Source organism: Meleagris gallopavo, chromosome 8 (assembly GCF_905368555.1).
Source record: "Meleagris gallopavo chromosome 8, MGAL_WU_HG_1.1, whole genome shotgun sequence".
NCBI lineage: Eukaryota > Metazoa > Chordata > Aves > Galliformes > Phasianidae > Meleagris > Meleagris gallopavo.
The window spans coordinates 25375441-25396756 of NC_139411.1; the positions used below are offsets into that span (position 1 = coordinate 25375441).

The 21316-nt window shown below is 44.8% G+C and overlaps 1 protein-coding gene across 5 annotated transcripts in view; it reads left to right on the forward strand.

Annotated features, from left to right (window-relative positions):
• Window positions 1–1171: 1171 nt before the first annotated feature.
• Window positions 1172–21316, forward strand: part of RBM20 (RNA binding motif protein 20) — a 94061-nt gene continuing 73916 nt past the window's right edge. For 2 of the 5 annotated variants that reach the window (XM_085230205.1, XM_085230206.1), the window contains exon 1: window positions 1593–1831. In XM_085230205.1, coding sequence (XP_085086331.1) covers window positions 1689–1831 — 143 coding nt within the window. In that variant the 5' untranslated portion in view covers window positions 1593–1688. Of the gene's footprint in view, window positions 1301–1592; window positions 1832–4613; window positions 4676–21316 lie in introns of those variants that run through there. The other 3 variants (XM_010714695.4, XM_085230207.1, XM_085230209.1) reach the window with 3 other exon arrangements.

Genomic DNA, 21316 nt, shown 5'->3' on the forward strand with positions numbered 1-21316 from the left:
CACCATTTGGAGACCACTTCACTAATACAGAGCATGCCTCTTGCTGAGGGTAAAAACCTACAGATAGGTTTTCTCCATGGGCAGAAATAACCACATTGCACATCAGGAGGGTATGAACCTCTTGTACAGCAGCCTGCCCTTGTTCAGTTCTACTGCCCAGCCGCTGTTCCTCCTCTCTCTTTTGGCACTGCTGCAGCAATACTGCGAGGCTGGGACAAGCCTCAGGTAAAGCAGAGGCCAGGTGTGCCAAATACCACGGTACGTCAGAACAAGAAGCACAGGCTTGACACAGGAATGAGGATCACGCCTGCAAGAAGAGTGAACAGAGCAAATTTTTGCGAAGTTTCCGAACCCAGCACTGAGATCTCCCTGCTGAGCTCTTCACTGTACGCATCAAACGCACTTGATCCATTTTTACAAGGGATGTGATCCAACTGTGTGCAAAGCAACACATTCTTGTGCCTACCCACGGCCGTACACCGGTGCCGTGGGTGCGCTTCCGCTGCCCTGCGAACCACAAAGCACTGCCTTTCACCTCCTCAATTATTGCCGGCAGCTGAAGGTGGCTGTCGCTGCCTCTCCTAAGGGCTCTCTGTGCTGCTGTGACAAGGAGAAAATTCGCACGAAGTCCATTTTTTTTAGTGGATGATCGGGGAAATGGAGACCTTAAACATCACGCAACAACAGCGTCGCTTGCTAAAACATTGTTTCCGTGCATCACCTCACTGCCTGCGGGCTCTGACCGGCGCTCCCCTGGGTCCCGCTCAGCAGACACCGCAGCATCTCTCAGAATGCATTTGTCGGAACCGTGCGCGTGCAAAGTGAAGCCCAGTAACCCGTGCTGATGGCCAGGAATCTCGAAAGGGTCTTTCGGTGTTGTGTAACTATTCAATAACCGAACAGTTGATTCCCACTGCCTCGCACCTGGTCAGCGCTCCCATCTGCGCACGAATTGCAAAGTACGCGTTAAACGCGAGTCACGTTTTCCCGTCACAGGTGGTGGCTTTTTGTACCCATTTAAGCGGCTCTGCCCAGTACGGAGAGAAACTCCGACCCGTTCAGCGCCGCTCCTTCTCCCTTATGAAGGTGAATTTTGAAATCAGCCCGGCCGTGCCCGCATCCCTTCGTAAGCGGGGGAAGGAGCGCCGCGCCGCGCGGTCCTTAACGCAGCGCTCTCCGACACGCAGACACCTTACGGAGGAAGCGCGAAGCCCTGGAAGGAACGTTTCCAGAGTCCGCTACGAGCAGCGCAACCTCCGCTCCGCGGGTCACCCGCGATGCTCGTCCAAAGCACGCGCAGGTAAAAGCTCGGTGCCCGGCTGCGGGGCCGCTCGTCTCCCGGCAGGTGCGGCCGACGGAGGGAGGCGTGGGCCGGGCGCGGCGCCCAGGTGGGGCGGGTGGTGGGGGTCCCTTCCCCGGGCGTTGCCGCGACCGCCCCCGCGGCCCCCCCAGCGCCACTGCGGCTCCGCGCGGCGCCGGCCGCCCCCGGCCGGTAGCGGCACCCTTCCGCAGGGCGGGCACAGCCGTAGGGCTCCTGTCCCGCCGTCGCCAGCCCGGCGGGGGTGGGTTGGGGGGGGAGCGGCGGGGAGAGCGCGGTCGCCTGCGGGGCCGGTCCTCGGCCACCGTCCCTCCCTCCCTCCTCCCGCTCGGTGACCCGCTCCTCCCGCCCGCCGCAGCGGCCTCCCCGCATGGTCCCCGCCGCTGCCATGAGCCAGGCCCCGGCCCCCCGCGGCTCCGACCGGCCGGAGAGCGATGCCCGCAGCGGAGCCCCCAGCCGGGGCCCCGGCAGAGGGATGCCGCCGCCGCCCAGCCTGCCCCAGCTCCTCCACAAGTAAGAGCCGCCCCGCGATCCGCCGGGCCGGGAGGGCAGCGCCGGGCAGGGCAGGGCGGAGGGTCGCTTCCTCCCCGCCGCCGGTGCCCCCCGGAGTCCGCACCGACAGCCCGGGCGGGCAGCGCAACCGCGCTCTGCAGCCGGCACCGCTCCCCTACTGGGATAAGCTCCGTTCGTCCCTAAGCTCCGTTTTTCCCCGGGTTCTGTTTGAGCTCCGTTTCCCCCAGGCCGCTGCTGCCGGGCTCCGGGGCTCGGCGCCGCTCGGGGAAGTTCCCTGCGCCGTGCTGGGGCCGCGGGCAGCGCGTCCTTGCCGGGCCTGCAGCGCTGGCATCTCTGCGCGGCCGTCCCCGAAGCCGGCCTGTGTGCGGGGAGCGGTACCGAGGGGGCAGCGAGCGGTGGGTCCTGCCGGCGTTTTGCCGTTTCGTTTTCTGACCGAAGAGAGAAAAAGGAAAGCGCTTTTGCCATACGGTGCGGTGACGCGAGTGGCACCGATGTGGGTAAACGAGAGACCGGCTGTGCGCTCCGTGGTTCCGTGTGACGCACGAGTTGAGCTGTGCCTAATAGTCAGAATGCCCTGAAAGAGAGGGGCTCCCACCAAGCAGCAAACCCGTGGGTGAGCGCCGGGCTGCCGTGCCCTACTGCTGTAAGGATCGCAGCCTTGCGGCGCTCCGGCTGTCCCCGTGTCCTCATGCCCGCCGTCGGCGCTCGGCCGGCCCTGCGCTTCCCTCCGGCCGCAGCCGGCCGTGAGAGCGCGGCTTTGGGCATCGCCTGTATCGGTTTGACAACAAAAACAGCCTTAGAGAGGAAATGCTTTCAGTCCCGGCCCTGTTTTCGGCACGCATCCGTGTAAATATTCTGGTCTGCTTTAGCTTTGCGGAGTATTATTTTGAGTTGGGAGTTACGTTATCATTTATAGGTATTTATGAAACAGGAGTTTTAAGGTCGCTGTGGAGTGTGGCCCATATGGTGTGTGATGTTTGTTTCCTCATATTCTTCTTTGCTTTTCTGGTGTTGTAGCTTGTCCTGTCTGTATGTTAGCCATTCTTGTTGTCTGTGCCTTTACGGGCATGTTTATATCCACATTCTTATTCCAAAGTCATATATACAGACTGGGGAGCTTGCACTGAAACCGAAACGTGGGTGAGTAGCACTGGGAGGCTGAGGAGCTCCATGGGAAATGGCAGCAGAGCAGGATGGTGCTTCTGGTCCATCCTTAGTGGAAAAGCCCAAACGTGGGCTCCAGTACTGGCTGTTACTCCTTAATGGTTACCGAGGCTTTGCAGGGCTGCATAATGTGCTCAGGTCTGACTCATGATTAATTTTATAACGAGCACGCTATACACAGAGCCATCCCGTTTCTGCCAACTGAGCATGCTATCAAACACTAGGTAGGAAAACTTGAAATCAGTTTCTTTTTGGGCCTCTCTTGAAGGGAAAGTTGTAAGGGAGCTCCCATGCTCCAAGTGCCCTTTGCCATGGCAATGCAGTGCTGGGCAGTGAATGAGGGCTGTGTCCATCTAAGGCCCTGCAACTTGATCGTGCCATTTTCAAACTATGTGACATAATCTTGCTTGCACCACTGTGTTTTCATTAACATTCATACATCTCCAGTTTTTAATTATGAAGGCAGGCAGACTGTTTTTTGCTTTACTTGATATAAGTTTGGCATTCCATATATCTGAGTTGGATATTTGGTGCGTTTGATCATTATTAGGAAGGCGTATATTAGGGCTTATCTTAAAGTGCTGGTGTGAATGTATTTGTGGGACGCTGGGACGGGTACAGTGTCCGTGCCCAGTGAAATAAGGTACTTTAGGAGGCTGAGGGCAGCGATCTGTCTGTCTCAGCACGAGATGAAGTTGTGATTCTGTAACTGGAAAAGAAAATATTGACCTCTTACTTATTATTTTTAAACAAGCAGTTGGCACAGTTTTGCTTTGCACCATTCAAACTTCCAGAGCCCTCTGGATGGCCCTTCTTCCTCTGCTTAGAAATTGTTGCAGGTGTGAGGTGAGGAGCAGGCAGAACTTTCTGAGAGGGTTGTGGTGTTGGATGGGAAAATACTGAATGTTTTCCAGACATTAAAGCCTTACTGCAGTCGGAGCTGTTATGGAAAAGCTGGGATTGTGCCCTTTAGGGGCTGACTGCTGAAAACATATGCCAGCATAAGAAATAAAGCAGAAGGCAGAGAAGAAGGGGATGACAGTGGGAGTGGTGTTGGTGAACGTTCATAACCTGCTCCTGCTCTTCGCTCGCTGGTGGGAGGTGGCTTTAGTAAATGCAACATCTCAGTGTATGGCAAATTTATCACCTGTTGTGGTGGTGTTTGGAGTGTGTGCACCCATGGGAGAGAGGAGACTGCTATTGGTGTGATTTTTTTTTTATTTTTTTTTTTAGGTGTGATTCATTGCTGTGCAGTGAGGCAATGGGCTGGAAGCACCTAGGAGGGGAACGAGGGCTGGGCACGGCAATAGGGACTTTATGTGAGGAGTACTCTCTGCAAATGTGCTGCAAGCCAACTCCATAATTACAGGAGACCTGATTGCACTGAAATGCAATCCCTTTGTATGTTTTAATGGCTAGCTGCCTGCTTTCAGTTCTAATAATTTGTCATGGGTAATACGTGCCCAATGGAGATGGAGCACTTCTTCACTGCCTGTGTTGATACAGGGCAATGTATTTGTTTTACACGTGGAGTAAGGCATCCTGAAGCAGTGGAGGGGAAAAAAAGTGAAGCCATTATTTTTTTTTTCCAAGGGGTTTTGCCCCAGAGATTCTGAGCTGCTCTGGAAGGAAGATGGAATTTGCAACATCTGCGCCCGAGTCGTCATCATCCTGTGCCAGGTCTGGGGGCAGCACTCTGAGCTCTGCTTTCCTGCTTTGGGGGAAGATGTTGGGGGAAAAATAACGGCCCATTGTTAATTATTTGTTATTTCTTTAATTTAAATCTGTAATGTTGAAGCAGGTGCCTTGGGATTTTATTTATTTTAAGCACATCCATTTTGTGTGAAATCGTGGGTTTTTCATTTTCTTTTTTTTTTTTTTCTCTCAACACGAGGTCTCTCAGGAGAGATAAAATATGAATGTACTCCCCTTGTATACATTAGTCATGGCAAATAGTTTGGCATATATGGCAAAGGCAAAGCAGATACTTAACAAAGGGATGATGGGAGAAACACTGCTTTCACTGTTTCTCTCCTCAGTATTACTGACCCAGCCTTTCCCTACTCGTTTGCCTTTTAAAGTACATCTCCACAGCCTGAGTTGCTTTCCCCACCTGACAGAGCCCTGAAAACTCATCTATTTACATATAACTCGTCCCTTAGATAAGGCATTATCTAAAGATCAGTGACAAATTAATTCTATGGGTATTTTATTTTAAATCACAATGACTGAAAGTGTCAGGTTTCTTTATTCTTTTTTAAAATAATTTTTATGGAATTTTTTTTTGTTGTTGTTCTTTATTTTAACCCAACAGCCTGTTGGGACAGAAGCTCAGTAAAATGCATTCAGGGGTTGAAGAGGGGCTACAGAGGTGAAAAAAGGAATGGATCAGAAAAAATAATTTAGAAGTGCCATCACGTGTGCTGTTATCTCTATGCAGTCTGGCTTTTATCGTCTGTTATCAATAAACTCACAGTTGCCCAGAAATGTCAAAATAATTTTAGATATTTAAGTGAGGGCAGAGATGATAGCAGTGGTGCCAACTTTGGTCAAAATGAAAATAACCCACTTCTATGAGACCATGTAGTAAGTGGTTTATGGGATGCAGCATATGGCAGAGGAACTCTTTGCTGTCACTGAGTTGCCTGGATCTTGCTCTCTTATTGAAAACTTAATCCTGCTGTTCCCATCAATGGGAAACTGGGAAATGTGTTCTTTTGGGGCCCTTGCATCAGCATTTGTTGATGCTAACCTGTGTGCATCCAGCTGAGGTATGGCTGCGGCGTGGGGATGTGCTGAAGTCTTTCCAGCCCCACTTGGAAGAAAGGGAAGAAGAGGTGGGTGCAGATCTACTTTCCAGGGACTGTCAGAATGGGGGGAATTGGATCTTGAGAAGTACATTTATGCTTTGGAGAGGGCTGTGGAAATTCCTTCAAGAGGGCAAGAATTGGGTTTTTGTGTGAAGTAATTTTGGTTGCTTTAAAATACCCTTTTGGATGGAATCTGCTGTTTCTGAGGAGCGTGCTGTTTTGATTTATTTTTAAACTAAATCTTTCAATCAGATTTGCAGCTGGATGCTTTATCAGACTGGCTTTATTCCCCTGAATTCCACCCCCTCCCCTACACCCCCCCCATTCTTTGTACCATTTTATAGTTGGTGTGAGGATGTAATCGCTCTGTTAGCCTCTGCCCCTCCACACCCAGCTGCTTTCTCTTTGTCACACTAATGACCTGTCACTGTGAAGCTGTCAATTTGCACAGTGGGTGAAAGCAGAAAACCTGGCCTCTTGCGTTTTGGAGACGTTTAATATGTGTCCCATTCTGACAGGTTGAGCCTAGCCTGTCTTACTAATGCCTCTTGCCTGTTTAGAACAAGTGCAAAATAAAAGCCCTACATGTTCTGTGACATGAAGGGGGCAAAGGTTTGCTTCGTTAAGGGATCAGGATTTCATGATGACTGCAGAAAAGCAATTATTTTTGTTGCAAGCTTACTGCTTTTATTTTTTTTAATGCAAACTTATGAAATGTAATATATCTTAATTGCACCACAAATGATATATTTTGTCTTGTGCATCTGAGGAACTGCAGGAAAACCAGTATGCTCACTTTTTGCATGGCCAGATGAGAGGTGAGCGGGACTGGGGTGGCATTGAGCTGTGCTTTTGTTGCACTGAGTGTTGGTGATGCTGTCCAGTACTGTTCTGTGCATTGCAGCTCTTTTCTTGCAGCAGGGAGATGCAGAGGTTGGTGGGGTCTGTGAGGCAGGGCTGCTTCACACAGAACCTTGCAGATGTGCAGGACTTGCTCTCACATCTTTGCTTGTGGCTCTATATTTGCAAAATACAGAACAGACTAAGCATTTCTGCAAGAAGTGGCATGACAGCTGAAGTTTCTTTTGTAGAGATAATAAATACTTTTCAGTGGGCTTTTGTGTATTGTATAGTTGGAAAATAACAGTAAATTGACCACAGTACGTCTGTAGTAAGAGATGTTGGTTCTGTCTCTGCCAGTTCATGTGTTTTTCCCTTAGGGGAAGATTTGTTAGGTTGGTGGTGTGTACAGCTTATTGCACTGAGTCTTATGGCTCTCTCTTCTGTTTGCATTGTTTGCAGTTCTGCATTTCCTCTGCTTCCCCGCAGGAAGTCTTTGTTGCAGATTATACACAACTCAGTGTGAGGAGGGGATCTCAAGAAAAGGTGGCACCTCCCTCCTAAAATACTGGGGAGAACTATGAGCAAAGTGGAGTGAAGCATTTTTCTGCCCTAAGCTCCTCTTATCTCCCAAGGTCTTCCACTAACACATCCTAATATTCACACCCTTGTTAGCTGTGTGCTCTGCACCATCCATTTGTACCCCACTATGGCACATTCTTGTAAGGTCACCTACAGCTTTCTTCTGTCCTACCAACCAACAGCCAACCATTGGGCTCTTCTCTTTATTGACTTCTTCATTCAAGGTCACTGCTCTAGCTTGTAGCAACACTGCCTCTCTCTTGATGGCCTGAGAGGTTTGCATCAGGCTGTTCTGATGTGTGTTGTGCTTGGGGTGTCCCTGATGTGTCTGGGGGTGAACATATTTATAAGTAATGCAGGAAAACAACGGTTGGTGGGATGGTGCTTGTAGATACCTCAGTCGTTGCAGTGGATGAATGGATCTGTAGGGTCTGAAGTGATATAAACACAGCAATACAAGCTCTGTCGTAATTGCATCCAAGTCAGCTTTTGTATTTTTTGTTCCATGTTGGATATTACTTGCATATTACCTTTTTTTCCCAGCTCATGAAGAAGCACTGACTAACGATGAAATGTAAATGCATTACCTATGGTAGAACTCCAGAAGACTGGGTGTTGTTCCTATAGCCTATGTTTTAGAGGTTTTTTTTTTGCTTTACGAAGTAGTAAAGGATTCAATTTCCTTGAAGGGAGGGGAAAAAAAAAGTAAAATAGAATTTTTCAAGGACTAGAAATAATTAATTTTACTTTGTTATTTATGCAAGGCAACACCTGTCTTGTAATGTATTTAATATCCTAAGTGGCCTATCCATTTTTCTATCCATTTTGCTTGTTGGGTAAGTAAGACTTAAATTGCTCTTTGGATATAGTGTACATACTTTGATAGTGTACGTAGTATGAGACTGATCTTGCAAAGCCTTATTCATACGCATGAGGATTATTTTTGTGCATAAGGCTTTAGAGGATCAGATCCTATCACCCAAGTCTCCGTGACTATTTACTGCCTCGTTTTTCTTTGCCAGGTCACTGGGAATTTCCATGGACTCAATTAGCACAATGAGTATTGATAGGAAACACCCAATACGTTAGAAATTTAAGAAAATAATAGAGTCTTTGTGTTTCAGCATTGGAGCTTTCCTTCTGAAAGAGCATGGAGCTGTGGAGTATTGGTCTGCCCTCCTGTTTGCAGTGTATTAGTATATTATGTATTAGTGATGTGAGTTCTGGAGTGTAAAACCACTCAGTGGTGGCTGCTCAGCCCCTTTCAAGACCCTGGCAGGGCCATTTGTAGCTGTGTCTGTGCAACGTGCTGCCTCCTGTGCATGTTCCAGTACTTGGCACTGCTTTGTCATCTCCTCTGGCTCTGTGGAACAGAAGGCCCTTTTGTACCAAGAAACATGCAGAAGGGAGGAGAGTCCTCCCATGTTTCTTACTGATCTGTGTAGTAGAATAGATTTTTTTTTTTTTCTTATGCCCTTCTTCAAAACTTTAGACCTACTCTTTGGCTCTGGTGCTTCTACCGTTTCAAGCTGTATTGTCTGAATGTTGGTAGCAGTGATCTGACGCTGAGGACTTGATTGGCAAGTTTTAGCTGCGAGTACATTTTCACAGCTGATCCATAAATCCCCAGCAGACCATTAGGAGCTTCAGAGCAGCTCTGGCAAGCTCCCCTACAGTAATTGTAGTTTTAAGTCTGTTATATTTAGTTTTCTCACCTCCTAGCAGGATGCCAGGGAGCCCTCTCTAGAAGCAAACACTACAGTCCATGTTGTATTCCAAGCTGGCAGCTTGTGCAGAGCCCAGTGTGGGAGGAGGGCTTGCTGCTCATGGACGAGGCAGAGAGCATCCAGGGATGTGAGTCGTGGCACGCAGACCCCCAGCTGAGACATTTCAGGAATTGGAGGAGGCATGGAGCACATCACTTCTCACTCATGCCTCTTGCTCCTGCTCATTGGAGGGAGCAAGGGGTCAGGAAAGTGGTGTTTCTTCAAGCTGATCCATGATGGAGTTGTATGTAGCTCTGATGCAGACAGCTCTTAAATTAAGATCTCTGAGGTAATTTTACTTACTTAGCTGCAGCAAAGCTGGCAGTTCTGGGAGTGACCAGAATGAACTCCTAAGAAAAGAACTCTTTTCTCCAACATGGGCAGCAGCAGTGTTTCTTTTGTGTAATGGGACTTGTGGTAATGATGTCAGTGTAGCAGCTGGAGGCTGACTTGGAAACCACATCCACTTCAGGCTCGTTGCTCTATGACCACGTAATAAAAACAGTGCTGCGGGGACTAAATTCTGTCTCTATGATGCTCTGGAGGATGCCTCTTATGCAGCCTAATAAAACCAGAGGAGGGGTTTCTGTTGCTTTGGATTTGGATACAGCTGCATGCGCTCTGGCAATAAGCTCTAGTTTGGCTGAGTGTTTGGGCAAGTAATGAAAACTGTGTATGTTTCTTTTGGAAATCTCCATTTGCCAGGGATGTGCTAGTCTCTTGGTGGAGTCTGGTGTGTTACCTTTCTGAAGGGAGAAGGGGATGATCGCTGTAGGCAAACTCTTCCAAACGGCAGCTGCTTCCTTTTCTAGAAAAGCCTGATACAAATTAGTTAGTGGATGATCGTGAATCTCTTGATCATCTGCAATGTAAAATCAATCATTCTTAAATGATGGATCATTCAATCATACCTAAAACCTGTAATTGATTTCTTTGCATAGAGGGCTGTCAGAGAGGCATTATCTGAGTTATATATGAAAAGGGGAGAAGGAAGAATTAGTGTCGGTCTTTTAAATGAATTTTCAAATGATTTTTGTTAGAGCAAGAAAAGAAGAAATTTCATTTACATTAAAAGCTCCTTTGAGCAAGAAAGCAGAGGCTTTGTTGACTGGGGTCTTGTTAGGATAAGTGTAGAGTAAGCAACTATAAGTCCTGATACACAAGTGATGATCTTGTTATATAAACTTCGTGTTGAGCTCACACAAGAAGCAGTAAGAATATCAGGTGACAGCTTTCCTGCAAGGAGGCATTCCTGATCAGAGGTCTTCAATAAAAGAAACAGAGTTGGTCATCTCTTCAGTCCTTACTTTCCAGTGCATTTGATGCAAGATGCCGAGTGGGAGGTGTTCTGTGGTGGGGATTGCTGTTGATGCCTGGGACAGTTCTGGTATTCGACACCTAAACTAGAAATGCTAAGAGTGATAAATGAGCTCATTACATCTGTAGAAATGAAATTCAGAGCATGCTTCAGCCAGGAGGAAAGACGGTGCCTTTCAGCTGTATCTCATAATGGAAAAAGTTTCTGAAACAATGTGGAACATCTAATGTGGCTGGATGAGGACTGATGTAGGCATGTGGAAAAAGAATACAGCGATTTTAGGATTGGAAACGAGATACTAGGAATATGGGTAAAAGAATGCTGTGTCTTAGGCTCACCTACGTAAGTGTGCTCTGTCTTGTATCAAGAACAGAATGAATGAGCAGCGGTCAGCGGGCAGCAAGTGTGCGTTTGGGCAGCTTGCTGAGATAACGGGCTGTAGATAAGGATGGTGGGGTGTGCTCACTTAGTGACTGGCCTGCAGGGTGTTGTTGCAAACTTCAACCAGCTTGCAGTTCATCTGCATGGCAAGTAAATTTTGGAAGTGCTTACTTGGAGAGCTGTCTGGTGTGAATCAGAGACCAGCACTGACACTATAACAAGTTAGGCTTCACCTGTAAACAGGAAATTATAATTAAAAGGATAAGCATAATTGTGTGAGGTCCAGAGACATCTGGAGTCCTGCTGCTGATTGTTGGTCTAAAATACAAGTGAGTGAATGCAACCATGGAAGGCAAGAGGAGAGTTTAGGAGACTTGTTTTCCCTGCAGCGTCAACTCAGGCTTTTACTTAGGTTTTTAGCTGTAAGACAATCATCTACCCTCTGCTGAGATAGCTGTCACTTTGGCAAGAACACACTGACAAAATAATTTAAGTGCTGGTTATCCTCCAGTACCATTTCCACCATTCCCTGAAGGTCAGAGAAGTTTTGTGTGATGCTACTGATCAGAAAAGGGCTTTCAGCCCTGCCTCATCATGATGATTTGCCAGGCTCAAGCAGCGTTGTATGGGCTGCTACTGGGGAGCACCACTGTGTGAGGTAGGCTAATAGCTGATACTGGGAAAGTGAGAGGTGTGAGGGAGGCATATCTCAAAGAAGAATCCATCTTTATGTGGTGGAAAGCCTACGTACTTCTCTCAACTCCTTGGAGGAGTCTGGGCATTATGCTGGCATTACGTCAAGCAGCCTCTTCCCCTCCTGCCCCCTTCAGTGTAGCTTTTGTCTAGTTGGTATTGACATTTTCTTTTCCAGCTATTAATTAAAATAAAAATAAATTTAAAATGATCTCCAGGTGCAAACTCAGCCTCTCTTTTATCCTCATGGGAGAAAAAGTGGCCCATTTACTATTTTAATCATTGCAAAAGATGACTGATAGGAAAACAGTGTCTTTTCCCAAGTGGGATTGAACTGCGAAGCGACCAGGGTAGCTGGGAGGTTCTCAGCTTGTGTGTACGTCTTTGAGAGTATGAATGGTTTGGAGAAACAAAACAGAATGTTTTCCTGATTGAAGAGCTGCCTAGACTTATCTCGGGCTATGGCTGGTTATTAATAGAGCATACTGCACTTCCTTCACATAAAGATACGAAGGGCACTTTGCTGAGAAAAAATCCTGCTGTGCATTTCTGTCTTTGGGCCCAGCTCATCACCCAGCTAAAATTAAAAGGTGAAGTCAGGCAGTTCTTGCTCTCTATTTTTAAACTGCTTCAACGTATGAATGTGAGTGTGAAATCTTTCTTTAGACCTCTCTTAACTTAATTACCTACTTATTCAAAATATCCTTTTCTCAAATTGCTGAGCTATAATTATATTCATCTTTTCTGTGGATGTGCTGGAAAAGTGCATCTTTTTCTTTAGGTGGTGGGTGCTTGTTAATGTTGTGCTCAATTTGTAGTTCTGTAGCTTTTATGGCAATGGAGGCCTTATGGTAAATGCTGGAGATCTATTTGGATGTGTTAGAAAGAATAGCAAATAAATAATGCTTTTCTGTGTCTGTTCTTTGATTTTTTTTTTTTTTTGGGGGGGGGGGAATATCACAGAGAAGCCCAGCTTGAAAAAAAACAACTACATACCTCAAATTAATAATTTTTATTTGATCTTAATAATAAATGATGTGACTGCTGCAAATATTTTGTTACACTTTTGTTCTTTCATCTTCTGTTCTATATAACTTCTATCAACTACTTCTATCAACTTTGTTTATATGCTTTTTCTTTTGTGTTTGGGGGGAAGGGGTGATGTGACCCCAGTGCAGGACGAGCAGTGGAGCCTCTCATGAATCATGGATTTGACACACTTTTGCACTAAGTTGGGTATGTGGAATTCATCTTCCTTTGTTTCAGTGACTCTATCACAAATGCCTTTATAATGAGATCGGGTGTTCTTTGCTCGCAGAAATCACATTCTCCAGACTCGTTTCAGCCTGCAGAGGGTGTGCTTTCCTCCTCCAAGGCATTCCCTGTGTTACCCGTAATGCACCATCCTGCTATGCTAAGAATCTGTCACTGCACTTAGTGGTACATAGGAAAAGGGCGTCTGTCTGTCCCTGTGCTGTCTGTTCCTGAATTTCTCGGTCTGTCAGATATTTGATGTGTGCAGGCTGTACGTGTGGGTTTCTCTTGTACCCAGAGTAGTGTTACTTCTTCAGAACCAGCCTCTTTCATGATGAGAGGGACGCTTGAGAGCGTTTGTTTCTCTGCATCCTCTTTTTGGGACCATTAATAGCAAGCAGAGTTCAAAATGGAGAGACGTATGATTTGTCTTTCTCAGCCTCATTTCTTTGCTTTTGTCAGTGGAGCAGCTGTGTCATCAGACATCCTATGTGATGGTCAAGCAGTCATCAGGCACCACTCTGTCATGTCAGTAGTGATCCAAAGCTGGATGAGCTGGTAAGCTCTGAGCAGTGTTACCTTTGGTGTCCAAATACTCCAGGGTTTTGGATGTGGGAATCTCTATTGAGCCTTACCTCTGACAGATGAGTAGACCATTGGCTGCAGGCTGCCTTCAGGGCAGCTGGTGCCTGGGGACAGCAGTAAGGTTGGTTACATCTCTCCAGTCAAACCCCACATGCTGTTCATCTGGTTGACATTTTTCTCTGTATCTCCCTCTTTACTGACCAGAAAATACCTGAGATTTCACATGCGTGATTGTTGGATGACAGTGTGTTTGTGTTGCTGGTGAGAAACATTCTATTCGTGATGCAATAGTTTGGAGAAACAAGCTATTCATGTGCTTGGTGGCAGTAGAGTTGGATAGCTAGACACTGATGTTAAGTAATGCAGATCTGGAGCCAGTCTGGTCTGTTGGACTCATCTTCCCATACCAATCTCTGTGTTGGAACAGCTGGCCCACCAGCTTGTTCTAAGCTTCCACCCACCCTCCATAAAACTCTTGGAGAACCATCTCTTTTGTAAATCCTTCTAGCCATTACCCTTCTTGCTCCATCCTGTCCTGTTGCCTGTTCTTGACTTCTGATTGATCATCTTGTAAAGAAATGTATATACCTCTAACCTACAGGCAAGTTGCATGATTATTTGAGAAATGAAAAGTTGTGTTTTAAGAGTTAAATATAGACATGACATTCACCTAAGCAATGATGAGAATTGTTGTCTAATTAAATGACTAATTAAAGTCATAGTTCTTTTTTTTGCTCACCCACTGTAGGCTGCAGTCCAGTATTTCCAGTACTACAAATGCTGCATTGGCAATATCCACAAAATTCTTACTGCTGTCATCTTTGTCTATGTCATCTTCTGCTCAGTTTTCAGTATTCTGTTCTTTTGTTTTGTTTTTGTAAATGCCCCTTCTTGTGCTGATTTACTGAAGCCCCATTGCTTCAGAAGTGCCTAAATCCTGACAGTGTCAGTGAGTTTTTAGCTGTGTACATGTATTTCTGCACTTGAAATAGAGTCTGCAAAATTTGTCCTCTGGAACATTGTTTTTGTCATTGGAAAGGAAACATTTGACAACAATAAACGCTCATGGCTTCCAGTTTTGGGCAAGCAGCCATTATATGTATGTTTATCCACAGTAGGAAATTTGGAAAGCTTTTGATTTAGTAGCACTCATCTGTTAAATGTAAACTGCTACCTTTAAAATTGAAGAGTATTGAAAGGGAAAGAGAAATGTATGAATATAGTGTGAGTCTGGTAGAATTGCTGATCATACCTTTAAACAGTCTGAAAAGTACATTTGTCAACAGGACCAAGTGAACAATTATGTGATTGTTACATCTGCTTAAAAATATCTTGCAACCTTTATCTCATTTTAAAGCAGACACTAAATTTACTAGCATCCTTTTCAATAGATTGGATTAAATTACTGGGGAGCGCAGGGCTGTATTTCTTTTTTTTTAGTAGTTTGAGGACTTGCGTGTTTGTTTGAAGGCTGCAGACAAAACTCTGACAGGTATATTCGTTGAGCAAAACAGTTATTTTGAATTTAGGGGAAAATAAGTTCTTGTTTACTTTGTACTGTTGCTTTAAGTAGTTTGAATAGTAGACTTTATTCAAAGAATAATCCTTTTTTTTTTTTTTTGCTTCAAACTATGGTATGTGAAATTTAGTGGATAATAAAACTGAAGAGCCAGCTCGTAAAAGTGGTGTTAACTGGAGTGTACAAAAAATAACACAGAGTCCTGTCATATCATCTGATAGCAGTGCCAGAGGAAAAACAAACTGAAGAACTTGGTTGTGTTGTGTATTGCATGGATGGAATTGAAAGCATCTCAACATTACTGATAGATATGTAATACTTAAATGTATATTTCTAATGTACATGTTTTTTTTGCTATGGGTGTGTTTGTGTACTTCTATGCAGTTTTATTTTAAGTAACTCCTGTTTCAGCGAACATTCACTATAGATATTTATGTTGCTAATCTTCTTCCAACATACAAGTACTTGAGTGCTTTCCTACATAGCTGCTGTGTCCTCCAAAAATTGTTCTCCCACTGTTTGTGAGCTGCATTACAATAACGTTGTAATGTTATAATTATTACGTATATTATAATATGCAATTATTGTTATTAAACAGCAAATTATATTGTCCAAAAGGCCCAGTGGTTTCTTAACATATCCTGGGGGGCAGTGTGGATCAAAGAATGATTTTTGGTAGTCTTCTTCAACCTTAATGATTCTATCATTTGATGACAGCACAGATGTTAATATCATAGTAACTGTTCTTATATTTTTTAAGACGTTTCAAAAATGGCCAAAGTCAAACTGTTCAAAATTCCCCCCGTTCTTTGGCTTTTCTGTTGGTTGAGATTTCAGATCATTGCATGACCCATTGCACTGTGTAATTGCCATCACATATTCCCTCTATGGATTTTACCACATTGGTAATAAATTTGTGATTAGATTATCATGACCTGATCATTTGAATATTGAGGACTATAGAAGAGTTCAGCTGCTGAGAACATCAGTAGGACAAGAAGTAATGAAGTGCCAGGGGAGGCTCAGGTTGGGTGTTAGGAGAAGTTTATTCTCCATAAGAGCAGCGAGACACTGGCAGAGGCTGCCCAGTGAGGGGGGTTGCTGTCCCTGGAGGTGTTAAAGAAGTGTAGAGGAATGTGGTCAGTGGGCATGGTGGGGGTGGGTTGACAACAGTTGAGCTTTGTGATTCTAGAGGTCTTTCCAACCTTAATGTTTCTATGATTCATGGCTTTATATAGAGTGCTTGTATTTACGTATGTATGTAGATATTTTCTTGATGTGATAATACCCTTGTCGTGTATCCGCTTGAATACCAAATGCTTGAGAGTAAGATGGGAATGGCTGTATGGGAAAGCCAGTTCAGAGAGATTGTTTCTTGAGCTCTGTATAGATTGCCTTGTCAGGGCTTGGTGTTGTCTGGGGGGAGGCGTGGGGGGGGGGAGGGAAACACCAAAACAGCACTGCGTGGAGTGTGAGGGATCTTCTCAGCTGCATATTGCTCACCTACACTGGCTTTCAGCCCTGCAGCGAGGCTCACAGAAGTGGATCAAGGTGCTGCTGTGTGAACTGTGCTGCACATGACAGAAGTGGTGCTGGCTGCCTGCTGGCAGGAGCACGTCGGCCTCTCCTCTGATGCGTGCTCAGCGTGGGCCCAAATAACGGGCAGTGCTGGGCGTTTCTGGCAGGGAAGGTGGGCCATATTAAAGGCAACTCTGATTGTGCAAAACACAATGTTGGGCTGTTGCACAGTTTTCTGGTGGGTTCTTTAGGCAGTATTTGTCTTCAGCAGCTGCCTGTGAGCGACTGTTCCTGCACCTATCAGCCCTGTGGCAAGCCTGAGCCCCTGGAGCTCCATTTGCTGCCATCTCCCACCACTCACTGGATGATTGGGAACGTTGGCTTAAATTCCTGCATTGCTTTCAGATGCTCATGAATCCCACTTCATACCAAATAGAAGTTGCTAACCAGTCACTGAGGAATCTTCAAATCGCCTTTAGTACTGAAAAACTAGATTCCCATTATTGTTTCTCTGAGCTAAGTAATCCACCACAAGAATGGATTTAGCAGGACAATTTATCAGCAGAGATTTACATCAGTACGTATCTGGTTAAGGATTTAAGCTGAAATTTAAATCTGTACTTAGATATGGGTTTTATTTAAAAGAATATCCTGCTTAGGATTTCAGTAACATATTTTGCAAATCACTCTTCAGATGCTCTTTCTGGAGCTCAGATGGCTGTACTGTATATGAAGAATGGATTCAGGAGACTTCACAGTGTTAGTGATTATCTTGTAATATTTTCCAGATGGCAGAATGTGATGCAGTCAGCGCTATCTGGTTTTGCTCTGTCCGTACCCAATAAGTAACCAAGAGACCATTACAGGATCAACAGGCTATTATGACAATGGCTGGTTAATTCAAATGTTCTTTATTACATTATGAAAACTGCAGATTACCAGAAAGCTCATTGGTGAATGCAAGAAGATTAATTGCTTCTCGAAGCTCTTGGAGAACTAGGTATGCAACTTGAATTAGCTACCCCAAGCTACGCTTTGGGAAATTAAATCCATTTTTGTAAGGGCTGTAATGTACTTTACATCTGTTCAGTTGTGAGTTTCTCTTGTAGCACTCCATAATTCCTTTCCTGCTCTTTGGAGAAGCAGGAGGAATGTTTATTTGTTGTTGTTTGCAATGATCTAAAATAAAACCAGCGCCACTAGTTGTGTGGGCACGGTGATAAAGTTCAACTTGATTGCAGCTTGTGGTTGCTCATAATTCTACTCATTTAATGTTTGTGCAATGCTGTTGTTTACTAACTGGTGCTCTTACTAGGCTTGCACACCATGATTTGAATGGCAAACCCATCAAATTTAAGTAGGTTCTTAGCTCAGGATTTTCTCAGCATTAATCGAAGGCGCCGGGGTGCTGCACTGGGACAGGTGCAGCCTTGCCGTGCAGAGGCAGGATTTGGGGAGTAAAAGCTCCTGGTACATCCCGGCATCCAGCTGTGTAGGACTTCTTACTTGAACTCGTATCCAAGAAGTCTTTAAGGGAGATTAGGGCTGTGGTGGGAAGTTTCAGTCCACTGGCAGTTGTCCTAAAGAGTAGGTTTTCTAGGCACTACTTTAAGCTCTCCTACCCTTTAGTTAAGCCTAGGAAAATGGGATGGAGGGAGAAGTAAGACAGAAATATATGGTATTAACTAGCTTTTGGAAAGGATGAGAAAACTTTCTGAAATAGGTTGAATGTCTTGCAATGGTCTCATCATCCATGGAGCAGCTGCTGTAGGCTGCCGTGGGTGTGGTTGGTCACTGAGAAGGCTCCTCTTGGATGGAGAGGCTTAGAACTGGAGCTGAATAGTGTTCTGCAAAGAAGAGCAGCTTCTAATGCAGTCATTGTTTCAGTGGTTATGCCATGCTTGCCTGTGATACTGTTTTACTGAGTGGCTTCATATGTTTTTATCCTGCATGGTGTTGCTGGGCTCTTTTTGTGCTTTCCCTTTATCATGTCTCTGGAGAGTTCCACAGTTGAGCCTCAAAACATCCTCTTGTATGGAAGGAAGGAAAGAGGAGAGGTTTACATGGTGCATTTCTCATTTTACAGTTACCAGTGGCTGCTCACAGTTGTGCAGCCCAGTCCTGTGCATTGACTCAGGCTGTCTTTGCTCGCTGAGATACTGGTGGTGATAATGTGCTTTGCCAGTCTGATTTGTAAGGCTTGATGTGTAAAACAGAATTCATGACTGCAGCTTTTGGAAACTGAAGATAGAAACTGTAATGAGCTCTCTCCTAATTCATTGCTCTTCCAAGTCCTTGGGGTGGCTGTGTTGCTCAGCATTATGCAGCCTCTTTGTCTCTTTTGTTGTCTTCTATAACGAGTGTGTAGAAAACAGGCTCTGCAGTGATGGGGACAAAGGAGGGGAAAAGGGATGACACTTCTACACTTCTCTTCCAGCTCTTCTCTCATTCCTCCTCTACTGCACAGCTTTTCCTTCCCATCACAATCTCCCAGATCCCTAGTTTCTCACCAAGTGAGCAGAGGTTTTCACCTTTTCGTGTAAGAACTCGCCAACGATACCCTACAGATGGAATATAAGGAAGAAATATCCATTACTTTGACTCATTGGCAGGAAATGCCATGCAGTCACAGCAGCTTTCGCACCTGGGCAGGTTTCTGCTCAGAAATCTGACATGTTGCCATGGGTTAAGGAGGTGGGAATGGAAATTCAGCCTAAAAGAGCCTAGAGAACTTTTTATTCTGGGAATGTAACACTTATCAAAGGCCTGAAAAGTGTTATTAAGAACAGCTTTCTAGCCTGATGCGGTCTCTTATATTTTTACAGTATTCTGTTGATAAAGGGGAGAGAGGCTGTGAAAGACATTACTTTCCAGGGAGAAGTGACCCTTTCCTATACTTTAAAGAGCTTATATAAGACCAGCTGAAATCGTGTCCTGAAGGATATTTGTGCAGCAGAGCACTCAGCACACTGTGTGTCTCACAGCCTTAAGTGCCAAGTTACACTCAGCCCATAACTATTGAGCCCGTGAGACGCTATTCGTTGTAGAAACTTGAGATGTTTATTAAGATGTTCTGAGTTCAATTTTTGATGTATCAGAACAGCTTTTAAATCTGTCACGGCTTCAGGTGGCAGAGCCGGCATGAATGCCACTCAAAGTAGTGCTGGAGAGATGTGACTCCTCGTGGTTTTTGTGGTATTTACACTCCTCCTAATTTTAAGAGAAATATATCTTTGGGGGGTAAATCTGGCTGTTTAAAGTAAGTTCTTTATGGTTAATATCTCTTCATGTCACTGTCTGGTTACAATAGTAGTACGAGGTGATTGTATAATGATGTTAGATTAAAAATTATTCAGGTACAGGAAGATATGTATTTTTTAATGTTGCAAATATTCATTTAAAATTCTTAATTATGTTGTTCCTCTCATGTCAGCCCCCAGTTTCTAATAAGTCCCTGCTAGGTAATTTTTTGTTCATCGACAGCGCTGGAGTGCATGCAATGGTTGTCTCCTTGGGACTGCGTGTGTTTAAATTAGTTATGTCAATCAGTAACTTCTGTTGGAAGGATACACAGAAAACTACAAAGCAGTTCTGCATAAATTGCTTGCTTTGCTCCATCACTTTTTCTGTTTAAAGGTGGAAGCTTTTATGAAGATGTCATGTGACAAATAGATAAATTATCTGATATCCCTCTACGTGTTTACTTTGACAGAGATCCAAATTGTAGCAGGGAGGAGTGGGAACAAACTCACAGTGCACAGAATGCGTAGGGTTTCAGGGTTAAAAAGCAGAACAAAACCAAAACACAATCCACAGTCTGCTTAATTGCTCGTGCATCTTGCAGAGAGAAATGTAATTATTGGCAGAAATCATAGATGGGATTACCGAGCGGTGCTGCTGAGCTGCTGTGTGGCAGTAGCTGAGCTGCACTGCTGTGTGCAGAGCTCCAGTAGGGTGGTTGGGTGGGAAGGAGAGCTGCGGGAAGAGCTGGTGGGGATGGTATGGGTGAAGCTGTGCGGTTCTCTGTCAGCCAGCAACAACATGTTGCGTGGCAGGAAACTTTGCTGTAACTGGATATTTTCTGTTTTGGTGCTGAGCGTTAAGCACAAGTCTCATGTTAGTGCATATTGTAGCTCCCTTAACTGTATTTCTGCTCTTGAAAAATGTGCATTCGTTCTTCTGATGTGTTAAACAGAAATACAAATTCAAGTAGCTGTTATCTTCTGAGAAATATTGGATTATTCTTATTTTAAATTGCTCTTTTACGTTGTTGCTTATATGTACGTATATAGAAGGAAAGCACATTTTCCTCTGTATATCATCAAGAAGATCGTATGGCAGAGGGAACAAACAAACAAAGCCAACCTCAAAACATAAACTGTGTTGCTAAAGCGGGAATTTGCTTTTGTGGCAAATGAAGTCTCCAGATGGGAGACTGGTAGGTCAAACTTGTCACTGCTGCAAGCTGAACATACATGAGACAAAGCTGTTCAGCCGTCTCTGAATCTCCACAGTGCTCATTGGAATTATTTTTTCAGAGCGCTTGCAGGAAAAACAGTGTTGTTTTTTTTTTTGTAGTGTTTCACGTTGAGCGTTTTTTATTTGGTAAACCAGGCTTAGAAAATTTGTGAAGATATTTTAATTAAGAGGGAACGTGCACTGGGGAACAGATTTTGTGGGAAAACACTGATTTCAGCTGCTGCTTTATTAAGTTGTGTTATACTTTTCACTGAGACGTTGTCAGTTGTGAGTAGCGAGTTGCTGCTAAGTAATACCTCTCCTTTCATTAACTGTAGGTGGATGGTGTTTAGCCTGGGATTTAAGGACTTTTTTCTCTCTGTTTAATCCCTTAGAATTTTACTGAACCTGAAGGTTTTTAAAGATAAATATTAGTTATTTCTAAAGTTTTCTATTAAATATCAGTATTTCATTTTGGGAAGAGTAAAATGCAAGGGGATGAGTTTAACTTTTTGTTCCTCGTGTGCAATTTTTAAAGCCATCCTTCAACACTCCTTAGGGTGAGAAGGTCTTCACACAGCCACGCGCTCTTGTCAC